This window comes from Anomaloglossus baeobatrachus, chromosome 6 (genome assembly GCF_048569485.1).
Source record: "Anomaloglossus baeobatrachus isolate aAnoBae1 chromosome 6, aAnoBae1.hap1, whole genome shotgun sequence".
Classification (NCBI taxonomy): Eukaryota; Metazoa; Chordata; class Amphibia; order Anura; family Aromobatidae; genus Anomaloglossus; species Anomaloglossus baeobatrachus.
This window is the reverse complement of record NC_134358.1, coordinates 142,815,072-142,842,525: the sequence shown is the minus strand read 5'-3', so window position 1 is coordinate 142,842,525 and position 27,454 is coordinate 142,815,072. Positions and strand designations below refer to the sequence as shown.

At 39.8% G+C, this 27,454-nt stretch overlaps 1 protein-coding gene across 4 annotated transcripts in view; it reads left to right on the top strand.

Moving 5' to 3' along the window:
* Positions 1-27,454, top strand: part of SNTG1 (syntrophin gamma 1) — a 1,064,578-nt gene that overhangs the window by 796,447 nt on the left and 240,677 nt on the right. For all 4 annotated transcript variants that reach the window (XM_075353282.1, XM_075353284.1, XM_075353281.1 and 1 more), the window contains 2 exons: positions 13,694-13,796; positions 17,825-17,907. In XM_075353282.1, the coding sequence (XP_075209397.1) occupies positions 13,694-13,796; positions 17,825-17,907 (186 nt within the window). The remainder of the gene's footprint in view (positions 1-13,693; positions 13,797-17,824; positions 17,908-27,454) is intronic.

The window sequence follows — 27,454 nt, the reverse complement described above, 5'->3', positions numbered from 1 at the left end:
TATATCTGGCCTCATTGCTCCTCACCATAACCTGTCCAATCCTTGCCACTTCTTATTACCACTGCACACACTGAGAGGTGACCAGCACAAGTGGTGGTGATAAGGTAAAATGTGGAGAGGACTGGACCGGTGATGTTAAGAGCAGAGGGGCTGACAAGGTGAGCGGTGAGGTGACTATAAGGATTTTTTTCATTTTTTTACCTTGCGATGTTCGCCATTTTATGGAATCCACATAGAAGAAGACTTGCAAAAAAAGTCTATTTAGCGAATTCTGATTTTTGTAAAATTTTAGCAGAATTTAATTGCACTAAAATATATTTGTTCATGTGTACCAGGGATTTATTCTGATTGCTATACTTGGAGTTTTGATGTTTTTTAGGAAAAAGTACTTTTGCCTCCTGTTGATTTTTGCCTTCTTATGCATCAACATTTCAGCATTCAGCATAATTGGCTGAACTGGATAAACTTTGATTGTTTTCTGGCCTTAAAAACAATGTTAGAAGCTTATTACCTGCAGATGTTTACAAACGTACATAACTTTGGGCAGCGATTTGGTAGGTTTGTTTTAAATTGTCCCCCCTTTGAACAGAATTGCTGAACATGGTATTCATTTCTCCTAAATAATAAAAAAGGAGCCTGTTTTCTGCTAAAGGTTTAACATTTCAATTATGGTTAGAATTTTCTCCTGTAAAGAAAATGACTTAACCCTTAAGAAGAAAATAAAAAAAAATGATAATTAATGATGCATTTACCTTAATTTAAATAATCTATTGCCACCCTATATATTACTGTATGGAGGATTTATTATCTCACGTCATTATTTCCACCAGGAGACCTTATAATGGTGGAGGAAGGTTAAACTAGATGGACCTAGGTCTTTTTCAACCTATGTAACTATGTAAGTAATAAAAAATTGTTTAAAAGAACTGAAGTCCTCAGTGGTTGATATCTTTTAATGGCTAACTGAAGTCAGTTAGCTATTAAAAGGTATCAACCACTGAGGACTTCAATTCTTTTAAACATTTTTTTATCTCTATTGGCTAACACGGTACAAAAATATATTTTACCTGTATGTAACTAATGTAATTTTCATCTATAATAACATTCAGGTGATTTTACAAGAAGCCTGTGAACTGTAAAGAAATATACAATGGGTACGGAAAGAATTCCAACCCCTTGGAATTTTTCACTCTTTGTTTCATTGCAGCCATTTGGTAAATTCAAAATAATTCATTTTTTTCTCATTAATGTACACTCTGCACCCCATCTTGAAAGAAAAAAACAGAAATGTAGATTTTTTTTGCAAATTTATTAAACAAGAAAAACTGAAATACCACTTGGTCATAAGTATTCAGACCCTTTGCTCAGACACTCATATGTAAGTCCCATGCTGTGCATTTTCTTGTGATCCTCCTTGAGATAGTTCTACTCCTTCATTAGAGTCCAGTTGTGTTATGATCCGGAACCATGGAAGATCACAATAGATCACAATAGATCATTGGCAAAAAGGTGACAATAGCATTGGCAACTAATCTGGCCGCCATCCCCTTACTAACCATCAACACTAGAAGTAGCTGAGGGGTGAACTAACATAACCCAGTCAGAGAGCTGAATAACTCTCTGCCTCAGAAATAGACCGCAAAAGGTATAGCAAGCCCCCCACATTCAAAGACTATGGTGATATAGTTAAATACAGTACACAGATGGATGATAGGATTAGCAAAAATGAGGCCCCACTGAAAGGATAGGAGAGGGGCTGATGTTGGCCAGAGAAAAACCCTACAAAAACCCAAATACCTGATAGTACAAAAAGGTCCTCAGATCACACGATCTGCACTCCGTCCTATATCAGGCGCTCTTGTCAAACCAATGAACAGAAAACAGGAATAATTACAAATTTAAGACGCAACAAACACATGGACTTATAGGAGCAAAATGCCAAACATAGCTGCAGGGAGTTTCCCAGCTAAGCAACGGAGAGGGAAGATTCCTGCATGCAAATAAACTGACAATAACCACAAAAATTGACAACCCAGATAAGAACAAAACAACTTAAGAAAGAACCAAGCACTTATCTGGGGTAGATGTGGTCAGAAGCAAGATGAAAAGGCTGGTGAGCTACAGGACAATGATAACCGGTTCAGACTGCCAGGAGCCAAGGTTTAAATAGGCAGAGAGTTAGCAATGGAAACACCCATTGCTCCAGCACACCTGGTCTCTGTCCAAACCATTCCTGGCCACAGAGGGAGCCTCACAGCAGCAAAAGCATAACTAACATTCACAGAGCTGTGTTTAATTAAACTGATAGAACTTGATTTGGAAAGGCACACACTTATCTATATAAAACCTCACAGCTCACAATGCATGTCAGACCAAATGAGAATCATGAGGTTAAAGGAACTGCCCAAGGAGCTCAGAGACAGACTTGTGGAAAGGCACAGATCTGGCAAAGGTTACAAAATAATTTCTGAAGTACTCAAAGTTCCTAAGAGCAAGGTGGCCGCCATAATCCTTAAATGGAAGAAGTTTTGGACCACCAGAACTCTTCCTAGACCTGGCTGTGCTTACCGTGTGTGAGAACAGACCTCAATCTGGATAAGGGCACATACAACAAAACATGTGAATACCCATATAGGCTCTGATTTATCAAACTGAATATGCCAAGATTCACAAATCACTTTGAACAGTCACAATGCCTTTGCATAACAAGGAGTTACCCCCAAATTATTTGAATTTTGGGATTTTTATGACAGTTTCACCCTGCCCCAGCAAAATAGGTGTAGTTGGGGGCCATATAGCGGCAGAAGAAGGGTGTGATGCCACAGCTTGTCTAATTCACAATGAGATATGGTGTTCTTTTCTCTATAAATCTTACTCTAGTTTCTGACTGGAGTAAGATTTATGGTGAGACACACACTTGTCACATGCTCATGATTCATTAAGATGCCTGGGTCTCTTAATAAAACAGGAACATCTGATTCCAACACATGTCCTTTTTCAGATCAGCATTGTTTATGCATTTTTGCTGAATCAGGGCCTTTGACTGTAACTGGTCTGTTTTCTGTCCATGAAAATCATGAATAGCACACACTTGTGATTCAGAGACATCTGAACAAGACCTAAACCTTTTTTTCTATAATTATACTCAGCTTTAATAACTCTATGATCACTACTCACTTATCATGATTAGATTAATGAAAAGCAACATTTCTTTGGCACTAAAGTCAACAAATTTAAAATTTTGCAATTTTTTTGGTATATTTTAATTTCATTTACTATATTTGCTAATTTTATTTTGTTTTTATTTTATATATTTTAACATTTCCAGAAAGTAGCTACAGTTATTTTTGGAATGACATTAAAGTTTAAAGTTGATATAGTTGAAAAAAACCTATATTTTTAGTTATTGATACGTCATTGAGGGCAGCAAGTCAGCACTTTGTTCCAATGTATGACAGGTCCCTCTATTTTTACGGCTTTTGTTGTAAATGGGGGCTATAACGCTAGTATGAACAAAGCTTAATACAAACCAAATAGTTTAATGGCCACATGATTTCTTTAAGACCTATTTTACCACAGTAAAAGATATGACAGACATAGAAACTCTTTGTCATTGCACAAATTAATTAAATTGACAAAGATTTATATGCATTTTATAGAAAATATAAAAGTGAATGCCCTTACTGGTTGATATCTTCTAATGATTAACTGAAAAGGTGCTGATAATAGAGCAAGCTTTTGAGATTACTCAGATTATTTCATCAGCTATGGCCATTTTTCTATCTACTGAATTAAATGGTACAAAGACATAATGTATGCAGTATATAGCTATTCAATGTAAATATTCATAGCTAATATATTACAATATTCTACTATTATATACAGTTTCAACCCATGACCGCTATCATTGTATGTAATTCAGATCACATGAAACTAGTTATTTAATTAGTTTTGACCTTGGCAGTATAGAACTATGTAGAAAATGAGTGGGAAGCAAGGATTTATATACAGTAAATCCATGTGGAATATATGTCAGGTATTGAGGATATGTTAAATATGGGAAAGTTACTGGTCTTTGCATTCAACTGACCTTATTTAGCCAATAAATAAAATTGTGGAACCCAAAACAAATTTTAATTCAAATTGAAGAAGCACTCCCAATAATATGTTTTTATTAAATTGTGTATGTGTGCATTTGGTGTAATGTGAGTGAATAATTTATACTGACTTACCGCAGTTTTCACCTCGATCCAGCCGCCTTTCTGCTCCTCTTCTCAGTGACGTCACCGTATTTCCAACTAGCTGGTTTATTCTATGCTTTGTGAGCCAGAAGTCTCTTTAACAATGTAAGCTTTGTTCTGATGTTCCAGAGGTTTACATTGTAAAAGTCACTTCCAGGTCACCCAAATGGCAGCATGATTCAGGGAGTCTGTAGAGCAGTGACCTCACTGAGAAGAGGAGCAGAAAAACAGAGCTGGATCATGGAGACAGCAGCCATAGGTGAGTATATTAACACACTTAATCAACACACCATACACATTTTATGAAAAAAAAAATATTAATGGGAGTGATTCTTTAATATCATCCAGTTTATAATATGATTATTTGAAATTAATGTAATTAATGTTTTTTTTTACTATATTACCTTGATTGCCACCACACCAGGCAATCAAGATGATCCGGATAAAAGGCAAAGATTGGCACATCTAATGTGATGTTCCAGTTCTGGGTAGATGTCGGCTGGTATTTTTAGACTGTGAGGCAATATCCATGGCTCCTTCCATCCTGATAATATCATCTCCCACCTTTCTGCTTTACCATGGCTGGTTATCAAAAATGGGGGGACCCTACATCTTTAAAATGTATTTATTTAAATAAATTTTATAAAAATGCCTTAGCATCTCCTCTAGATCTCATCTATTTTGATATCTAGGCATTGTAAAACTGAGTGGAGTCTGCAGCCTGTAGCTGTGTTTTTAGCCATGCTTATTATCAAAATAGGACATGAGCACACATAATTTTTAGATTTATGTATTTATTTTTACACTACCATCTGGCAAACTGACCGCAACCAATCACAGATGTGGACACAAGGTGGGGGCATGTTCGGTACAATGTGTCAGGTATGAATCCTGAACTTTACAGTTGGGTTCTCTTATCCCTAATAATAATATGGAGAGGCAGCACTCCATAAATAACTAAGAAGTGTGGATTTTATTAGCCCATGTGATAATGGTTCGGTCTTGTCCCAAAACCTTTCTCAAGCAAGTGAATACAACCATCAAATTCATATAAATGTAGTGACCAATTAATACATATTTTCAAATGTGAAGAAAAAAAGAGGCACTCACAGGTCTGTAGATATTTCACAGTGCTGTAATTTATTCAGGCATAGGGGAAGGGTGCAGGGATGTTGTGCACAAGGACAACGGCCGTTTCGCACCAATTGCCGATGCTTCCAATTAATACATAACTTACATTAAGAGTTCAAATCTCACAAGCAATTCAATTACAATATATTTAGTCTGTGTAAACACATGTGACATACTACATTATAACATATCCAGCTGAAATCCATTTTTTACATATAATGAATATCCATAATACAGTGCAAATTATGCCTAAGCAGTTTCAGTAGTGCACATGGATTATATTAAAATGGAAGCTTTGCAACGACTAAGATGGTGGGTGCGAGTTCCTATGCTGGAGAGAGCATGCTTCAGGAAGCACCATTAATTTCCTTCCTATTATATAATGATTGGGACAAAAACAGACATGTGTATCAACTAATGGAAAACGCTGGTTTAACTTTAATCTTTTGATTCTATGTATATCTTTGCTGGGTAAATCATTATTATAATCAATTTAGCACGTGTACTACTGAAACTGCTTAAGCGTAAATGCACTGTATTATGAATATACACTGTATGTAAAATATGGATTTGAGGTGGTTATGTTAGAATGTATCATGTCACATGTGTTTATATGTTTTATATAGACTAAATGTATTGTAATAGAATTGTTTGTGAGATTTGAAACTTTAATGGAAATTTTGTATTAATTAGTCAGTATATTTATAGTTACTTGATGGTTGTATTCACTTGTTTAAGAAAGGTTCTGGGAAGGACCAAAACCTCATCACATGGGTTAATAACGTCCACACTTCTTACGTTTTTATATAGTGCTGCCTCTTTATATTTGTATCCATCTATCTATCTAATCTAAACTAAAAAAAAACAATGTAGGCAACACTCCAAACAATTCAGATGCAAAACATAGTGGTTTATTGGCTCATGTAAAATATGGCAACATTTCAGGCCATTAATACTTGTCCATTTGATTTATATAGGTGTACCTTTATTAGTGTACATTTAACTAGAGTTGAGCGCCGTTCGTGGTTTGAGGTTCTCCAGTTCGCGGCTCGAGTGATTTTGGGGGCTGTTCTAGATCGAACTAGAACTCGAGCTTTTTGCTAAAGCTCGATAGTTCTATATACGTTCAAGAACGGTTCTAGCAGCAAAAAGACAAGCTAATTACTAGCTGGCTTTTCACTGTAATAGTGTAAGTCACTCTGTAACTCACACTATTATGAAATTTCAGTGTATAGTTTGCGGGAACAGCGCATTCAGATCACTGCTGTTTGGATAATGGCGCCATTTTTTTTTTGTCTTGTTCTTTTTTCCCTAAGCGCGCGCGTATAGTGGGGCGGGCCAGCATGTCAGCCAATCCCAGACACACACACAGCTAAGTGGACTTTTAGCCAGAGAAGCAACAGCATGTGTGATAGGATGTCCATGTCACATGTCCCTGCATTATAAAAATGAGTATCTGCCCGTCCGGATGCCATTATCTCTTCTGCGTCTGGGTGTCAGTCACCGCTGGCGTAGCTCCTCTCTCCGATACTGCTGTGTACGCTCTATACACAGCGCTATACAGAATAGAGATAAAAGTTTCTTTCAGCCCTTCTAAGGGCTAATACCGGCCGGGTCAGAGCCATAGGTGACAGTCAGGGCAGTGAAAACAGATTTTAACAGCTACACAAGATGACAGCGTCTGTGTAGCTAAGGTCAGGGATTTCCTCGCTGCATTTCCTCATTAGCAGGGATAGAAAGGGAGGCTTCCTTTTGTCTACCCAGACCCACAACCCTGGCACTGTACCCTCCTGCCCTTTGCACACTCAAACTCATTCTTACTAAGCCATTATACTAGCAAACACTGAGGAAACTTAGTGGCATCCTAAACGTGGCTGTTGGACTTCTGTATTGTCCCACTAGTGCAAAGAAAGATATTTGCAGCACTTCTGCCTGCATTGCACACTCAAACTCATTGTTACTAAGCCATTATACTAGCAAACACTGAGGAAACTTAGTGGCATCCTAAAAGTGGCTGTTGTACTCCATTAGTGCCCCACTTGTGCAAATCTATGTGCAGCACCTCTGCATGACACCCTCCTGCTCTGTTTTTAATAAGCTATAATGATAGCAAAAAATGCTGCCATTTAGTGGCATACAAGAAGTGGCTGTTGTACTCCATTAGTGTCCCACTGGTGCAAATCTATGTGCAGCACCTCTGCATGACACCCTCCTGCTCTGTTTTTAATAAGCTATAATGATAGCAAAAAATGCTGCCATTTAGTGGCATACAAGAAGTGGGTGTTGTACTCCATTAGTGCCCCACTGGTGCAAATCTATGTGCAGCACCTCTGCATGACACCCTCCTGCTCTGTTTTTAATAAGCTATAATGATAGCAAAAAATGTTGCCATTTAGTGGCATACAAGAAGTGGCTGTTGTACTCCATTAGTGCCCCACTGGTGCAAATTTATGTGCAGCACCTCTGCATGACACCCTCCTGCTCTGTTTTTAATAAGCTATAATGATAGCAAAAAATGCTGCCATTTAGTGGCATACAAGAAGTGGCTGTTGTACTCCATTAGTGCCCCACTGGTGCAAATCTATGTGCAGCACCTCTGCATGACACCCTCCTGCTCTGTTTTTAATAAGCTATAATGATAGCTAAAAATGCTGCCATTTAGTGGCATACAAGAAGTGGCTGTTTTACTCCATTAGTGCCCTACTGGTGCAAATCTATGTGCAGCACCTCTGCAAAACACCGTCCTGCTCTGTTTTTAATAAGCTATAATGATAGCAAAAAATGCTGCCATTTAGTGGCATACAAGAAGTGGCTGTTGTACTCCATTAGTGCCCCACTGGTGCAAATCTATGTGCAGCACCTCTGCATGACACCCTGCTGCTCTGTTTTTAATAAGCTATAATGGTAGCAAAAAATGCTGCCATTTAGTGGCATACAAGAAGTGGCTGTTGTACTCCATTAGTGCCCCACTGGTGCAAATCTATGTGCAGCACCTCTGCATGACACCCTCCTGCTCTGTTTTTAATAAGCTATAATGATAGCAAAAAATGCTGCCATTTAGTGGCATACAAGAAGTGGCTGTTGGACTTCATTATTGTCCCACTAGTGCAAAGATATTTGCAGCACGTCTGCCTGCATTGCACACTCAAACTCATTGTTACTAAGCTATTATAATACCAAAGACTGAGTAAACTTAGTGGCATCCTAAAAGTGGCTGTTGGACTTCATTATTGTCCCACTGGTGCCAAGCTATTTCTAGCACCTCTGCATGACACCATCCTGCTCTGTTTTTAATAAGCTATAATAATAGCAAAAAATCCTGCCATTTAGTGGCATAGAAGAAGTGGCTGTTGTACTCCATTAGTGCCCCACTGGTGCAAATCTATTTGCAGCACCTCTGCATGACACCCTCATGCACATTTTGCTACGCTAATTTTATAGCAAACTCAGGGAATTCCTTGCTGCATTTGATCATTCGGAGGGATAGAAAGTGAGGCTTCCTTTACTGTCCTGGTACCCACAGAACACGGCCACTGTACCCACCTGTCCACTTTTGCCACGCTATTTAATTTGCCCAAAGAGTTGACTCTTTTTCTGCCTTCCTAAAATTGTCTGTAATACTAAGTTAGTTTTCCTTTTCTGCTAAGCAAGGTACAACACATGTGCATTCTACACTCCTTTCCATTTCTGGAATGCAATTATTAAATGCAGGTAGTCCAGCCAATCTGTGACGAAGGTGCAGGTGTGTAGCCTGCATCCAATGTTGGTTTTCTCGATGTCTGACAGCTCAATGATACCATCTGTTTCCACTTCCAAAACAAGTGATGACCTGCCAATCACACTCCCTGTTGTGTGTAAAGGGGTGGAAGTTCAGTGTGAAAAACCATGTGAGACTGCTGTCCCCACAGTCACAGAGGATGAAGAGCACGCAGATGCCCTTTATGGGGCAGGCGGTGGTTGCACAGGCACGCTAGGCCGCATTGTAGCACAGTGAAATTCACATTGCGACTTATGCTTCATTTTAAGTCGTGTACAGGGTGGGCTCCCCAGTATGCAGCAAAACCAGGCAACAGGAAAAGGACTCTAGTCAGTTGGGTGGATAAATGATTGTTTAACTTTACCAAAACAAACAATAAGAACCATGCATACAATTTAAATAATAGAACAATCTATTCTGTTGCCTACTACCTGTTAATCCCTCTGCGTAGCAGTAATTGTGTGTTTGTGCGTGTGTGTGTGTGTGTGTGTGTGTGTGTGTGTGTGCGAACATGACTTACCAGTGGCGCATCACAAGAGCTTCCCAGTTATCTACGTAAACATAGACAAAACACATTACCCCCCCTGAATACCCTTGTTAGCTGAAGCCTTACAGATAAGGCAGATGATAACAGTGTGAATGCAAACCACACAGCTCTGCAACACAGTCATGGAAATCTTGAAAATCAACAGTCAATGCAAACATGTGTCGCTGTCCCTCTATGATTTAAACTGTACGTGACAATTTGACAGTGCAGAGGCAGCAAGTCTTATTGTCTATAAATAGTCGGCCTACCCAGAACAGATATGTGTTTTGCTAATAAAACAAAGTGTTGCGTGCCCGCATTATTGTCTGGGCACAGCCTACCGTACCCAGATACTGTGATGTCCAGTTGCCAGAAATACAGACTTTACGCTCATTTCACGGTAAGCAGTATAGACAGCATCGTAAGAATGTTGGTCTGTGGCACAGGATGCTGCTCACTGGCGTTACGGTACTCCTCACCAAACTCCAAAATGACTCCCCTCACAATTGAACGAAGTGTTTCCGCGGTGGCTCCTTGCTGTAATACACACCTTTAGCTTTTCCTTCTGTTCATAGACAGCATCTCCAAGTCCACACCCGAAGAGCAATTTCTCCTCCACGTCTAAGTGTGGAGGGGCAGCTAGTGCGCATGCGTGTGCCGATTTACCCCAGCTGCAGCCTAACTACAGTGTTTCACCTAGTGAGTATGCTCAGCCTGACTATGCCATTCCTGAGGCTAAGTCTTCATTTCGGGATACATGCTCCCACACTTAGTGCGAAAAGCCTCTATGCACAGGTACTTGCACTCCGTGCCGGGTCTAAGTCCTGTTTTGTGCCTAGACACCATGCTACAGCTGATAGTCTTTTTTCAGAGACTGTATTTCATGCTACTGAGCATGCTCAGGCACTTACTGCATCAGAGACTAGGTCCGGTAATGAACTCTTTGGCCCTGCCCCTGATGTGGGGGGCCCATATAGACCACAGGGCATCAGGTGTCCTGACAATGTGGCCAGGCCACTCCCAAATGGCTTGCAGAGGCCCGCCCCTATGACTTGTCACCTCATTATTGATGGTCAGACGATGACTGGTGAGGTGTTTGTGTCGTGGCAGCCATGAGGTCATTATTGAAGTTGCGGTTCCAAATAGGACGCTAGTTGTGCCACTCATGACGTGTCACTCTGCTTTTGTCTCCAGGAGGTGCATTGTGGTCCACCCTGGTTTGGGGCGGACCCAGGTTATAAAACGGGCTGGAGCCAACAGGAGGTGTGCAGTCTTCTATTATGCTCCGAAAGAGCACACCTCCATGTGTTGAACCCATTGCGGCTTTAGGCCAGAGGTAGGCAGGGATAGGGCATCGATGCAGGCCGCCACCACAGTTGGTAACGCAGAACGGTTAAGACCAGCTCCTGTCCAACAAGTCCTGTTTGTGCAGCCCAGTGGCATTAACAGGCCTGCTGCTGCTGATGCGCCTGCTGTCCACAGGTGTGGCCCCAATGCACACGGTCAACGTACTCAATGGCCCCTGTGATGATAACAGGGAGTTCCTGGGCTGGGTGGGCGTGTGGACCCTGTGACGCTAACAGGGCTCCCAGTCTCAAGTGTGCTCAATCATGTAGATGACCAGAATTGTCACGCTGAGAATGGTATTGCCAGTGCTAAACATCTTCGTCGACATTTGTAAACTGTGTAGAAGGGTGCATAGGTCCTTGATCTGACACCACTCCAGCAGCGTGATCTGCACCACCTCTGGATCAAGTTAGGCCAGGCTATATGTCATAACGTATTGCAGCAGGGTTCGGCGGTGCTGCCACAAACACTGCAACATGTGCAGATTCAAATTCCTGCATGTCGGCACATCGCATTTCAGGCGTTTAACCACCAGACCTAAAGACTTCTGGAGCGACGAAAGTTGTTGAGCTGCTGTGTGCAAACGATGGAAGTGAGCACATAGCGAGCGTGCCCGCTGCACAAGGCCAGGTAGGCCGGAATGGTGTTTTAAAAATTGCTGGAGAATTAGATTCAACACGTGAGCAACACAAGGCACGTGTGTCACATTGTCACGGCGAAGGGCCGCACCCATGTTTGCATCATTGTCACACCCGGCCTTTCCTGTCTGCTGGTTGAGTGGAGACAACCATTGATGAAACTTGGTCTCCAGAGCTAACCGTCCACAACTTCTCAGCGGTGTGACTCACATTTCCCATACATTTCAAAGTAAACATTTGACCGCATGATGGCATTGAGCTCTGCTGCCAGCATAGTAAGGAGGAGGTGTGTGGTTTTCCTTGTGCGCATTTACAAGGAAGGGTGCCCTGACCACACAGGGTTTGGGCCGAGGTGAAGGACCCACACGAGGTTGAGGAGGCAGAAGCAGTGTATTAACTTCTACATACGTGGTGAGCTCAGGCAATTTATCCAGATTGGAAGCCTAAAATGAGCAGGGCTCAAGTTGCACAGTAATGGCATGGACGTTCACTTGCATATACCCATATCTGTGTCTCCTCCTCTTTTTCCTTGTCCAGCTCTTTTGTTTTCACATGAGTATATGTCCTTGTCACTTTCCCATGTGTTTGTGTTGTGTTGTGAGTTGTTTGTCACCTTTTGGACACCTTTGAGGGTGTTTTCTAGGTGTTTTTATGTGTTTGTGATTGCCTGCCATTGTTTCCTATGCGGTTCGAGTTCGGTTTGTCGAACGTTCACCGAACTGAACTCAAACGAGACCTCCGTTCTACGAACCGAACTCGAGCTGAACCACGACCGGTTCGCTGAGCTCTACATTTAACATATCAATCAATTAATTAAGTAAACAGTAAAAAAATCATGTAAAAACTCTATATTCTTACAGTATATAAATATATCACTGTTATCCACCATGTTTTTGCTTGACAAAGAATCACTGATGCATTACCATTTTCACATACTCTAGTAAACTATAACACTATGGTTTAAAGTGCTACATTATTTAGAAAAAATATATATATACAGTATATATACTAGCTGTTCCCAGACAGCTAATGCTTGGCACGTCCATTCTTATGTAATTAACACTGCTGGTGATTAATTAAACTAAAGTTAATAATGACAACATTCAGTAGCATTGAAGTGTGTGAATTACATGTAAAGGAAGTTGATAATTGTCGACTGGCACCGAAAACATGACGTGAAAAATGCTGGGAGTTGCACACTCACATCTGAAGCTGAGCTGATTCAGCCAATGACAGACAAAGGCTGCGTAATGCTAAATTGCAACTCCCAGCATTTTTCACGTCACATTTTCGTTGCCAGTTGACAATTATCAACTTCCTTTACATGTAATTCAACTACTTCTATGCTACTGAATGTTGTCATTATTAACTTAGTTTAATTAACCACCAGCAGCGTTAATTACATAGGAATAGGCATGCCGAGCGTTAGCTGTCTGGGAACAGCTAGCATATATATATATATATATATATATATATATATATATATATATATACTTACTGATCACAACTGGACCTGGCTGCAGGACATCAACAAAAACTTGACATGAAAAATGCTGAGAGTTGTAATTTAGCATTATGCGGCCTTTGTTTGTCAGTGGCCTAATCAGCTCAGCTTGAGATATGTGAGATATGTGAGAGTGCAATGTGCACAACAGGATTTGTGTGTATCAGCTCAGCTTCAGATGTGTGAGTGTGCAATGTACCCAACAGGATTTGTGTCTGTGCTTACAGGACCTCTGATGATGTCACATTGAGGGGAGGAGTCGGGGGTCACATTATCAGTTCCTCAGTTTATACAGGATTCTGCTGTGCTGGTAGTGATGGTGCTGGGTGAGGTGAAGTTTATGTGTGGGATGATTGGCTGTGATGATGTCACATGGAGGGGAGGGATTAGCGAGTAACCACGAGTAATGACATCGGCTTTTATATATATAGATATATTTGGTAACACACATCAATGTAGTGTTTTAAATAAATGTCCAGAATTCTGCAATAATCATGAATGTAAATCATTAATGGTAGAATATTATTAAACAAATTCCTCTTTTTATAGGTACAAGTTTTACGAAACGCCGGAGAGGAGGTTACGTTAACTGTTTCATTTTTAAAAAGGGCACCTGCTTTCCTTAAATTACCGCTGAACGAAGATTGTACTTGTAAGTGCTTTTAGCATTCTCCTCTTTTGACATCTATTAGGACAGTATATAAATACTTTGTAACCTTTCTCCAGGTGCAAATGTATCCCCCATCATGCTAAATTATGTGAAAAATGAAGTACATTTGTCAGAAATACTGAGCAGTTGACAAGTGCAGTGAGGGTATGATATGAGGTGAGTCAGAAAAATACAGGAGAAAGACATGAAGGAGGAAGATAATTAATAAGAGCAAGAGAAGACGTAGCACCGGGGATTTATAAAGAGGCTGCTAAATGTTAAAGCCATGTTCAAGATGAAGAAAAGAGATAGAAACATGAGAAAAGACCTAATGAAGGAGCAGCTCATGTCACTGGGACTGGAACTGGAAATTATAGCTGCCATTAGTTTGAGATGGGCCTGTCAAGTATAATATTATAGTGTATGTTACATAACTCATAGTTTAAGAGATTGCCATAGGGCGGCTGTAAGCCATATTAGGATTTCCTACTAAAAGCCTGAGGAGAATGATTTTTGAAAGAACATGTAATCTAAATGGGCTTCATTTACCAACACATTTCTCCAAGGTGATTGTTATTGGGATAAATAGGGCAAGCAAATGACAGCGTCTAGAATTGATCAGTGATTTAAGTTCCATTTTAGAAGGGACAACCACTTTGAATTTTGGATTTTTTTTTCTCAAACAATCTAACAATTTTGTAAATAAGAAAGTGGCTGAGTTTGGCACATCTTGTGCTCCTGTTATCTGGGCCATTTGATGCCAACCTTGCATACAGTAGATTTTATTTTGTAATATTATTTTAAGAAATCTTTATTGGTAAGTATATAATACAATGACATTTCTGATAAAGTGTCTCAAGAAAGATATTTTAGTATTGGTTGTTTTCAAAATACAGTGATGAAGATATTCAGATTGTTAAGAAAAGGAAAAAATGTTAAAACACATTTCTAAATCGTTGAATTCAGGTTTTTCATTTAGTCTCATTTCGACAGATCTGTTTGTACTAACATTTGTGAAAGAATGGATTTTTCTAAAGAGCTCAATGAATTTAAGTGTGGTACCGTAATAGGATGACAACATGATGATAAACTTATAGGTCGATGTTGAAAAGTGTTAGGATGCAAGGAGCATAAAAGTAAGCAAAGCTCTGCTGACTCACTAACTGCAGAGCTTCATGACATGGGTTTCCGTGGCCAAGAGGCTATATGCAAGACTTACACCACCAAGCAAACTGCCAAGTATTGGGTTGAGTGGTGAACATCACAAGCCCACTACCATTCAATATAGAAGCTATAGGAATGTGTTTTGTGCAATAATGAATTATCCTTCTTTATCAGGCAGTCTGATGGATGATATACACCGTGTGGGAAACACGCAAGGAGACTTAATCTCAAACTAGTATAAACTTTATTGTGAAAATTACATATAAACAAACAAATAATGGACACAAGGTCCAATGTACATGTAATAAAGAAAGTGCATAGGTATAGGAGGAGGGCTCAACCAATCACTCCACAGTGTGGCAGGCAACAAGAACCACAAAAAGCGTACTTATATTCAGATCATCTATTAAGTCATCACATTGCCCCTACTTAGGGTGAAGCACACCAAAATAGACACATATTGGCATGCACTAATAGTCAAATACACATATTCATAGATCATAGATATGACTTACCTATTGTTAAGCAGAGGTGCTTGATGCCGGCAACCAGTGGGAGGTTCAGTGTCCTTGGTCCCGAATGCGCATATTGCGTCAGCTTCTTCAGCGGGGCGAGGGAGAGCAGATGCGCCTCTCCCCTCCTGCTCCCCTATATACCTGCATGTCCAATTAGAGATGTATGACACACTTCCTCTGGCAGGTGCATGCTGAATCGGCGTGCATGCAGCAAGCAGACCCCGGATATGACGTCCGCATCGGCGGCATTCACAGCAAGCGCACATGTCAGGGGAAGAAAACCCCGGTGATTCCATGAGACATGCGCACATGACAAAATGAAGCCGCCAGGTGCAGAAACCCAACAGTCAGGCTCGCCGCACATGGACACCAGCGGTCACTCACCAGGGAACTGTGCGTACAGCAAGGAACAGGTACAATGCCGGATAATAACTGCTGCAAGGACCTAAATACAATTGGAATTCTATCAATGAAAATAGTTGCTGTCAGCAGTTTATAATACATTTCACAATGTGGAGAAAATATAAAGAGTGGATATGCCGTTACATAAGCAATGTCCCATCCATTCAATAAATATGTGTCTCTCAGCGTATGTACAATATTCATGAGTATAACATAAGACACATATAATGCTTTTAATAATAAAGATTATGTGTCTTGTGTTATACTCATGAATTTTGTACGTACGTTGAGAGATACATGTATATTCTTTTGACATGTTGGTGGGTGGGTTACTATCTATGTTTGGGTTTTTCCATTTCTATTTCTTCCTTCTTTTCATTGTATTATATTTTATTGTGGATATTTATATTTATTGAATGGATGGGACATTGCTTATGTATAGCGGTATCCACTCTTTATATTTTCTCCACGTTGTGAAAGGTATTATAAACTGCTTATGATGACACCTATTTTCAATGAGAATTACAAGTGTATTGGGTCCTTGCAGCAGTTGTTATTATCCGGCATTGTACCTGTTCCTTGCTGTACGTGCGGGTCCCAGGTGAGTGACTGCTGGGTGTCTGCAACCGGTGGCTTAATTTCGGCATGTGCGCATGTCTAATGACATCCATGGGGTTTTCTTCCGCCGACATGAGTGATTGCTCTGAATGCCGCTGGTGCGGACGCCAAATCCGGGGTCACCTCACTGCGTGCGCACCAATTCAGGGTGCACCCACATTCGCATTAAGAAGTGCATTGTCCATCTCTAATTGGAGATGCAGGTATATAGAAGGGGCGGAAGATGAGAGGCACATCTGCTCTCCCTCACCCCGCTGAAGAAGCTGATACAATATGCATGTTCAGGACGGGGGGCCCTGATCCTCCCACTGGTTGCTGGCAACAATCACCTCTGCTTTACAATGATTAGGTCATATCTATGAATATGTGTATTTGACTATTAGTGCATGCCAATATGTGTCTACTTTGGTGTGCTTCACCCTAAGTAGGGGCCGTGTAATGACTTAATAGATGATCTGATTATTAACTACGCTACTTAGTGGCTTTCTGTTCTTCTTGTTGCCTGCCACATTGTGGGAGTGATTGGTTTAGTCCTCCTACTATACCTATGCACTTTTGTATTACATGTACATTGGACTTTGTGTCCATTATATGTTTGTTTATATGTAATTTTAACAATAAAGTTTATACTAGTTTGAGAATTAAGCCTCCTTGCATGTTTCACATACGGTGTATATTATACAGTATATTTTTTGGATAATATTCTATTACTTTCCATACTGAGGGATCAGTAATTAGTACTAATTATAGTGATGCTTAGATACGCCAGTATTCCCTCTTTGTCTGTGAGTAGTGTTGTATAGTCTGATGGATGAGTTTTGGTTTGGTAAATGCCAGGAAAGTGTTACATGTTACTTCATTATGCCAGATGTAAAGTTTAGTACAGGAGGAATGTTACAGAGTTGTTTTACAGGGGTTGACCCAGGCCCCTTAGTTCAAATGAATGAAACAATTAATGCCTCAGCATTTTGGACAATTGTATGTTTTCAACCTTGTTGGAACAGTTTAGGGAATACCTCAACACCCATCAAATACTTTTCAGAACAACTATAACAGAGATTGTGAGCCATGCCTTCTTTTTTAACACTAGTGATTGATGACTAAACAATTACTTTTCTGAATGAATGGACAAAAATTCCTTTCAGCCAAAAATCTTTTTGAAAAAGTTTTTGTAGAAGAGTTGAAGACGCCAGAATGAGTGAAAGTTGGATATAGAATGGAATGTCATGAAGCTCCTGTAGGTGCAATGTGATGCAAAAGTAATTGAATGTTCTAGAAAAGTAGCGTAAACTGTATTGAAAAACATTACTATAGTCTATGTTCTTTTAATAGGTGCTCCAAGTGACCAAAGCAGTGGCACATCATCCCCTCTTTGTGACAGTGGTTTGCATCTAAACTATCATCCCAATAACACGGTATGATGTTATCATTTTTTATGTAATTAAGATATTTTCATCTCTTTTAAGTCTGGATGAGTTGATCAATACTGTAAGAATCAAGTTCAATTAAAATTCTCTGAAATTTGAAGGTCCCCATAAATTTGAACAGTCTGAGAGAATTGAAAGAAAAAATGCCTATCGCCATTTAAGACACTGCAGAGGATTGAGTGTACTAATGAAATCAGGCAGAGCCATATAGGTGTCAATATAAATATAGTTATCACTTCAAAAATTCTAGTGTAGCCAATCAGGAGCTGCATCATCAAGTATAAACCATACGGATCGGGCAAGCAGCACCATGTTATGCTAGTTCAATATAGTGAAAGGAGGTCACAGCACACAGCTCATCTCACATAGGGATTAAGAAAAAACATGATCTGTAAGTGTTATATTTCAGTACTGACTCATATTGAAAATAAAAGTAGTAGTATCATTCTCAGAATAACATTCCAAAGGTTCAGTTTAATTTATATTGGGAGGTGCTGTTTCTGTATTGATCTGAGATATAATGCAGTAACAACGGTTTCATAATGGCCTTTTATTTATTAGACATACTGTAAACAACTTTGCGTTTTTACGGCACTGTGCATTTTTGTGTGTTTTTCCGTCTACAATACAAATTTATATCATTTTTTAATATATTTGTCTATTTAGACATTTATTTAGCATCATGGATGTACTTAAGTCATTTATAGGTTTATACACACTGAAAACAAGAAGGGTAATATTAAACCCCTCAATGCTAATTATGCTGCTAAACCTAATCCTGAAACCAAACCTGCTACAGACATTTCAGCATCAACTTTGCACCTCCTGGAAGAAAACTGCACCATGCATTTTTTTTGCCAATAGATGCAGATTTGGGGCTGAAATTTTTACACCATATTCCTGAATCCAATATACACCTCCTAGCAAAAAAATTGCATCAAAACTGCATCACACTGCATGCGATAGTGATGTGTTTCTTTGGCAGGAGGTGTAGATTGGATGCATGCAGAAATATGGTATAAAAATGTTAGAGCCTCAATCATCAATATAAAATAATAAACTTTATTGTATCATAAATATTAGAAAAGCACACCCAGTGATTGTGAACACACACAGGGGCATACAAGGAGATTAAGGGAGCAACTTAAATGGGACCCTTATATTCTCTTTTAAAAGGTCAAGCTCCTATCTATCCTATGGGGTAATGTGCACAAATATATATACACAAAGCGCCATGCTTTTCTTTGGCGCCCCCGTTCAGATTCAATTTTTCTCTCAATGCACCCTCAATAAAAAGTATTAGCCACTATCCGGGCAGGGAGATGGAGGAGAGGGGAGAAGACATTCTCTATGGGGTCCCTATCTCACCCTATAGACCTCACTCCTACCTACCAACGGAGGGTGTGACGCCGTAACTGTTTTGGGCGCCCCCGTTCCACGTCGGCTTGCCCTTAATGCGCCCTTACTAAAAGTGAGTAAATACTAAAAAATGGCACAACACTCGTACGTGATTCAAGATGATGGAGTAATGAACCCACAACCTGTATTTTGATAGCATAGATAGCATAGATATCTTTTCTCACCAGAATTATAATCAATAATCAATATGCTATTACGTAAATACGCCACCAAATTTTACTGTGGGTAGCAAGTGCTTTTCTTGGAATGCCGTGTTTTTTTGCCTCCATGCATAATGCCTTTTTGTATGACCAAACAATTCAATGTTTGTTTCATCGGTCCACAGGACCTTCTTCCAAAATGTAACTGGCTTGCCCAAATGTGCTTTTGCATACCTCAGGCGACTCTGTTTGTGGCGTGCTTGCAGAAACGGCTTCTTTCGCATCACTCTCCCATACAGCTTCTCCTTGTGCAACGTGCGTTGCATTGTTGACCGATGCACATTGACACCATCTGCAGCAAGTTGAAGCTGCAGGTCTTTGGAGGTGGTCTGTGGATTGTCCTTGACTTTTCTCACCATTCTTCTTCTCTGCTTTTCTGATATTTTTCTTGGCCTGCCACTTCTGGGCTTAACAAGAACAGTACCTGTGTTCTACCATTTCCTTACTATGTTCCTCACAGTGGAAACTGACAGTTTAAATCTCTGAGACAACTTTTTGTATCCTTCCTCTGAACAACTATGTTGAATAATCTTTGTTTTCAGATCATTTGAGAGTTGTTTTGAGGAGCCCATGATGCCACTCTTCATAGGAGATTCAAATAGTAGAATCTCTAGAATCTCAACTTGCAAGTAGCCACCTTAAATACCTTTTCTCATGATTGGATACACCTGCCTATGAAGTTCAAAGCTAAATGAGGTTACAAAACCAATTTAGTGCTTTAGTAAGTCAGTAAAAAGTAGTTAGGAGTGTTCAAATCAAGAAATTGATAAGGGTGCCCATACTTTTGCACCGGTCAAATTTTGTTTAAATGCGGATTGCACATTTTCTTTTAATACAATAAACCTCATTTCAATCCAGAAATATTACTCAGTTATTAGATATATGAAACTGAAATAGTTGTTGCAAAAACCCAAATTGTTATAAAGAAAAAAGGTTAACATTAATAGGGGTGCCCAAACTTTTTCATATGACTGTATCTACTTTATTCCTATTTCTTATGTTTTTTTGCATAAATTTACATATTAATTGTAATATTTTTTTTAGTCTTTATTTTCAGATTTTTTTTTGTATTTTTAACAATTTTTTTAACTTCTTTACTTATTTCCTTCATGGGACACTAACTTTCAGTCATATGATCATTCATATAATCCACTACAATGCTAGATCATCGCAGTGGATATCTGTCAGTGCTGCATTTGCAGCACTGACAGTTTACCTTACACACCATTCATCTGGCATGTTGTGCAAGGCTTTCTATATCTGGGTAACCCAGGGTCCTCATGTGTTTATCCAAGTTTACCATGGCATTGATCAGGTCCCTGTGATCACATTTAAAGGGCTCGATCGCTTGAGAGAGGAGCGCAATTCTCTACTTGCCACCTAAATGCTGTTATCACTATTGTTCATAGCATTTAGGGGGTTAAACTGCCGGAAGCAGCGCAGGCATTACTCCTGGCAGAGAGAGAAGGTCCTCGGATACAAGATAAGCTGCAGACCCAGCAGCGATAACAAGGGTACAGTCAGTGTTGGACTGGCTACCAGAGGAGCTGCCAATAATACCAGTCCTAGCTGCAGTTACCTTGATTGAACTCCGGAGCTCTCACCTGAGCTCTGAAGTGCAGCCTAGACTGAACTCAGGGTTTGCAGGAGAGAACCAAGAGTGCCGACTGATTCCATGGCGATTGCAATTCAGTTCATGTCACAGCCGCGGACAGGCCGGGCTGAACTCTGGAGCTCAGGTGAGAGCTTCGGAGTTCAGCCTGGCCTGTCCATAGCTGTCCTGAACTGAACCGCAATTGCCGGGGAATCAGTCGGTGCTCGTGGTTCAGTCCTGTAAACCCTGAGTTCAGTCCAGGTGAGAGCTCCGGAGTTCAATGCAGGTAACCGCAGCCAGGCCTGGTATTACTGGCAGTTCCTCTGGTAGCCAGTCCGATTCTGGGTACAGTACCTGAACCCCCGTAATCACAATGACGTATGGAGTATGTCATTGGTCGGGAAGGCACTGACTTTTATGACTTACCCAGTAGGTCCAATGGTGCAAAGAGGTTAAGAGCAGCAGCAATAGTAATAATAAATAGATTATAACGGACAATATGAATTGCTAAAAATAAAAGCAAGGGTCCCTGTCAGTGGACCATGTTATTTCTTTACTTATTATATTATATTTGCATTTATTTTTATTATATAATGCATTTTACATATTTATATTTTCATGAGATATTCACGGCTTATTTCTTTGAAATGTCAACACTTATAGCTAAAATATTTTTTTATTTGCTTGTCAGTGTATAATGAACATCCTTGACTAGAGAACAAGTAGCACAGCTTTGCCATAGAAGTGTTTTTGGTTGCTATGGAGATATGAAAAAACTGAAAAAAAAAACTTTGAAAATTGATGTTTTCTTTCCTACTAAAATATATCAATAAGCTTGTTGCTTTGCCTCAAACACATATACAGTAGCAAATGCCAGTTTATACATTCCTAATACATAGTTTACTATTAATTGATTGATATGCTCTGTTTTTGTCATGGTGATGTATAGTAGAGTTTTAATCATTGATTTTGTTGGAGTTTTACAAGTAACTGATATGTATTTGGTCAAGGAAGTCAGCAAAAAGCACTCATATCAGTTCTAAACATTTTTGCTGTTCTTAATATACACTCTTCCTCAGCAATGGCTGAAATATAATATGCAATGTAAAGAGTGTAAACTAAACTGGGTATAGGTCACCTAGTATAAAAGGCGCCAGACCTCAGTGATGTCCCTTTCGGTTTCCTAAGCAAATGATCAAATTTTTGCGCAACAGCAGGGAAGGAATACAAATCACTCATCCAATCAGTAGAAGGAGGCCACAGGCCTTCAGTAAAGGGGGTGTTACACGCAGCACTCGCTCCCATCATTTGTGCGTCACGGGCAAATTGTTGCCCGTGGCGCACAATATCGTTCGGAGCCGTCACAAGGGACTTACCTGCCTAGCAACGTCGCTGTGTCCTCCTTTCTAATGGGGAGGTTCGTGTGGCGTCACAGCGGCGTCACTAAGCGGCCGCCCAATAGAAGAGGAGGGGCGGAGATGAGCGGGACGTAACATCCCGCCCACCTCCTTCCTTCCGCAATGCCGGCCACAGGTAAGCTGCACTTCCTCGTTCCCGAAGTGTCACACGTAGAGATGCGTGCTGCCTCGGGAACGACGAACAACCTGTGAGCACAGCAATTAACGATATTTTGAAAAGGAACAACGTGTCAACGATGGACGATAAGGTGAGTATTTTCCATCATTAACAGTCGCTCCTTGCTGTCACACGCAACAACGTCGCTAACGATGCCGGATGTGCATCACGGAATCCGTGACCCCGGCGACATATCGTTAGATACGTCGTTGCGTGTAACGGGGCCTTTATATTCAGGAGTTGCTGCAGAATACCGGTTAAAGCCTTGCATGATATAAATATACACAGCTCAAAATACCATAATGTTGGTGATTGCTAAAAGGTCCAACCTGAGCATAATTATTTCCTTGATTTCCCCTGTGTAATGGAGCTATATACTGTAGAGACATCTTAAGATGTGCAAGTAAATTTTATATCACAAAAGTTCAAAGGCTAAATGTGCTCTTTAGTGAAAGTACACCCAACACATCATAAAAACCATCACAGAACACATAGGGAATATATTTGCTTAATTAAGTTATGCAAATTACAGGCATCCCCCAGGGGTAGCTAGATAGTTTAATATCACTAGTCAGCAGATTTTAACTTTTTTCTGTTTCTGTTTTAAACTATGTTGTTCATATATGTTTTAAGGCACTGATTTCAGAAATGTAATCAGAAGTTCTGTAGTACGTATTATTTCTGAGATATTTTCATTTTTAGGATTATAATGATAAGGACTGTTTAATAAATTGCCATAATAAATTGGCACTTATATTAATCTGTTTATTTCAAAAGTGCATTTTTGGTAGAAATAACCAATGAAATGCATAACTCTCTTTATTATAATTTACATAACTTAAGCCCTGTCTAATCATCTATTGCATTAGTTGGGCACTCTCAGGCATGCCCGGACAGCTGGAACGCACAAAGTACTGTTGTTTCCTTTGCGAATAGGACAGTCACGCAAAGGTTTCACATTATATCAGGAAGGACTGGTCACTATGTAATAAATTGATTCCAGGGCAGAAGAATGTTAAACACAAACCATTGGTAGAAGAAAACATGATATTCCTTCCACCTTTGCACATCAGACTGGGATTAATAATAATAATAATAATAATATTTATTCATTTCTATAGCGCTGTTAATTCCACAGTGCTTTACATACATTGGCAACACTGTCCCCATTGGGGCTCACAATCTAGGTTTCCTATCTGTATGTTTTTTGGAGTGTGGGAGGAAACTGGAGTACCCGGAGGAAACCCACACAAACACGGGGAGAACATACAAACTCCTTGCAAATGGTGTCCTTGGTGGGATTTGAACCTAGGACCCCAGCGCTGCAAGACTGCAGTGCTAACCACTGAGCCACCGTGCCGCCCCGAGAACTTTGTCAAAGAAATTAACAAGCAAACTGAAGCCTTTTCTTACTTGTGACAGAAGTTTCCACACATAAGTGAGGCCAAGATAAAAGAGGATGTTTTCACTGGCCCATTTATTTATTATCTTTGATGGTCTACATGGTGCAGAACATATCGCATGGTTGGCCTACAAGAATGTCGTTTTCAACTTTCTAAGCAACTGCAAGGCGAAAGACTATGCTGAACAGGTTGAAAGTCTTCTTCAGGCTTAAAAGTCAGTGAAATGCAACATGTCACTTAAAATACAATTCCTTCATTCACACTTGGACTTTTTCCTACCAAACCTTGGCGCTGTAAGTGATGAACATGCTGAAAGGTTTCATCAAGACATTCCCCAAATGGAGAAATGGTACAAGGGAAGGTGGCGTCCCTCGATGCTGGGTGACTATTGTTAAAATCTTGTCCGTGAATCATCGGACAGTGATTATAAACGAAAATCAATGGCAAATCTTTTCTAAACTTGATCACTGTTTCTGACTTTTGCATTCACAATATCATGATATGATATGATAAGATATCATGATAGATGACAACAGTATGTAGTGTATCCCAGCTGTCTTGGCATGCCTGAGAGTGCACAACTAATGCAATGCATGATTAGACAAAGCTCAAGTGCTGCATATTATAATAAAGAGAGTCCATGTTATGCATTTCATTGGTTATTTCTAACAAAAATGCACTTCTGAAATAAAAAGATTAATATACCGTAAGTGCCAATTTATTATGAACTATGTACAGTCCTTATCAGTATAATCGTAAAAGGAAAATATCTTGGAAATGGTACGTGCTACAGAAATTCTGATTACATTTCAGAAATCAGTGCCTCAAAAGACAAAGACAACATAGTTTAAAATAGGAAACAGAAAAAAAGTTAAAATTTGTTGACGTGCCACTGTGAATTTGACAGTTTTCAATGCATACATATAATTGCATTTTTCTAAAAATCTTATGTGATAGGCCAATTCTGAAGTTATTTCTGAACTCAGCATGAAAATTCCGATAAGATTCACCAAATTTCATGCAGGAAACAAAAACCTTGTTGAACAGTTGAACAGTGTATTCAGCTGCTGTCCCACCGACAGTCGAGGATAGTTCCATCAAAGTTTTATCACAACGACAACATTGAAAATCGGTGAAAAAAAAGTGCAGGAATCATGCACTGAAGCATCGGAAGATTGTGTGCCAAGATTCATATACGGATAGTCTTATTGATAAAGTGCAACATTTCTGAATCGATTTGATTCCTTCTTTACACATATTCAAGCAAATCCAAGTGTGACTCAGGTATTTCAATAGTCAAACCTTACAAATTTTAACTTGTAACATATCAAACGTGTTTTGTTTTTTTTAAATTAAAAGACTTTTTGGGAACATTAAAGCCTAAAAATGCAACTTAGAAGTTTTCAAAATTTTGTAACTGAAAAATGTTTCTAGCAACATAGTTTTGATTTTTTTAGTTCAAAATTGTTGCTTGCTGAGGCTTATCGAATGGTAATGTATGTGCAGTGGAAGTAATTATTTCTGTTGGATACTTGATGTAGGATAAATTGATATTAGCCTTCTCCCTTGTCATGAAGAGCAGTAGCAGTGAACCCTTGAAATGCACAAGCACTGTCTCTTCTTCGAATGTCTTCATTAGAGATGAGCAGATTGATTTGCACAGAATCAAGTACGAGTTGGTTTTAATGGAACTCACGCTTCTATGCAAATTCGAACACTTTGAGAATTGATTTGTGATTCGATCAATATATAAAAAAAACCTAGCCAAACCATTGCTGATAACTTAATGTGGTCAAACTCACTTCCCCAAAATGCCCTGCAGTTCTGACACCTATAGGATTACTTTGTACATTGGTGGTCAGTCGGAGATTAGTTCCCAGTTGGCAGTGCTTTCTCTCCAAAATTATGCCCTGCATCTCCAAATTCCTCAGGTAAGTGTAATATAAATATCATATTGAACATTACCAGAAGTCAGTCTTTCTTGACCCGGCAACATTTCTGAGTTGTTGTTAAGCATGGTTGAGCTCGCTACCCCACAATGCTCATGTAACTGCATTCATTTCTTTGCTACCAATCAATTTTTCGCTGAAAATTTGGTGAACTTTGCAAATTCAAATTTCATAAGATCCACTCATCTTTATTTTTAATTGAGTTTGTTACTGTGGAGGGACAAACTAAAAGGTGCTTTACATGCTGTGATATCGCTAATGATTTATCGTCGGGGTCACGTCGTTAGTGACGCACATCCGGCGTCCTTAGCGTCATCGCAGCGTGTGACACATACGAGCGATCTTAAACAATCGCAAAACAGGCAAAAATCGTTGGTTTGGGAGAGGTCGTCCTAAAACCAAATATCGTTGCCTGTTTATTAGCGATGTTGTTCGTCGTTCCTGCGACATCACACATCGCTGTGTGTGACACCGCAGGAACGACGAACATCTCCTTACCTCCATCCACCGGCAATGAGGAAGGAAGGAGGTGGGCGGCATGTTACGGCCGCTTATCTCCGCCCCTCCTCTGCTATTGGACGGTTGCTGTGTGACGTTGCTGTGACGCCGCACGACCCGCCCCCTTAGAAAGGAGGCGGATCACCGGCCACAGCGACGTCGCTTACCAGGTATGTGCGTGTGACGCTGCCGTAGCGATAATGTTTGCTACGGCAGCAACCACACTATCGCACGTACGACGGGGGCTGGTGTTATCGCGCTCGACATTGCTAGCCGATGCTAGCGATATTGCAGCATGTAAACCCTGCTTAAGTCTGTGTTGAGGCAGCAGGTAAAGGAATAGTAAAAATTTCAATGCATCATTGGAATTGGCGTCAAAAGATTCTGAACTGTTTCCGCATGCGCAGCCTCCTTTCCTTACCCACAACCTTTTATATTCAGTGCTGAGATGTGGGACAATCGATACCAAATAAAAATATATTCATTCTTTAAAGTTTTTGTGTCATATCTTTTTTTTTACAATTTTCTTTTTCAAATTACCCGTTATCTGTAATGAAAGTATGTTATCTTTACTAATAAAAGATCCAAAGTCTTGCAGTTTTCATTCTGGCCACTAAGCTTCATAATAATCTGACACTTCCTTTTCTGTGTAATGCTCTTCTCAGTAGTCATCTCAATTCATTTCATTAAAATGAAAGGTGACACATACAGTCTATATAGAAAATTCATTATCAACATTTCTCAAAAAAAGGTAATTTCACAGAATCCCTTCTCCTCCTCCCTGCAATCAGAAAACTCTACAATAAAAGTCAATAAAGATCTTCAGTCTTTTGTTTCCTACGGTGGCAAGGTGTAAAGCATATTGCTAAAGGCTGTTAAAAAGTGGATTAGGGAAAA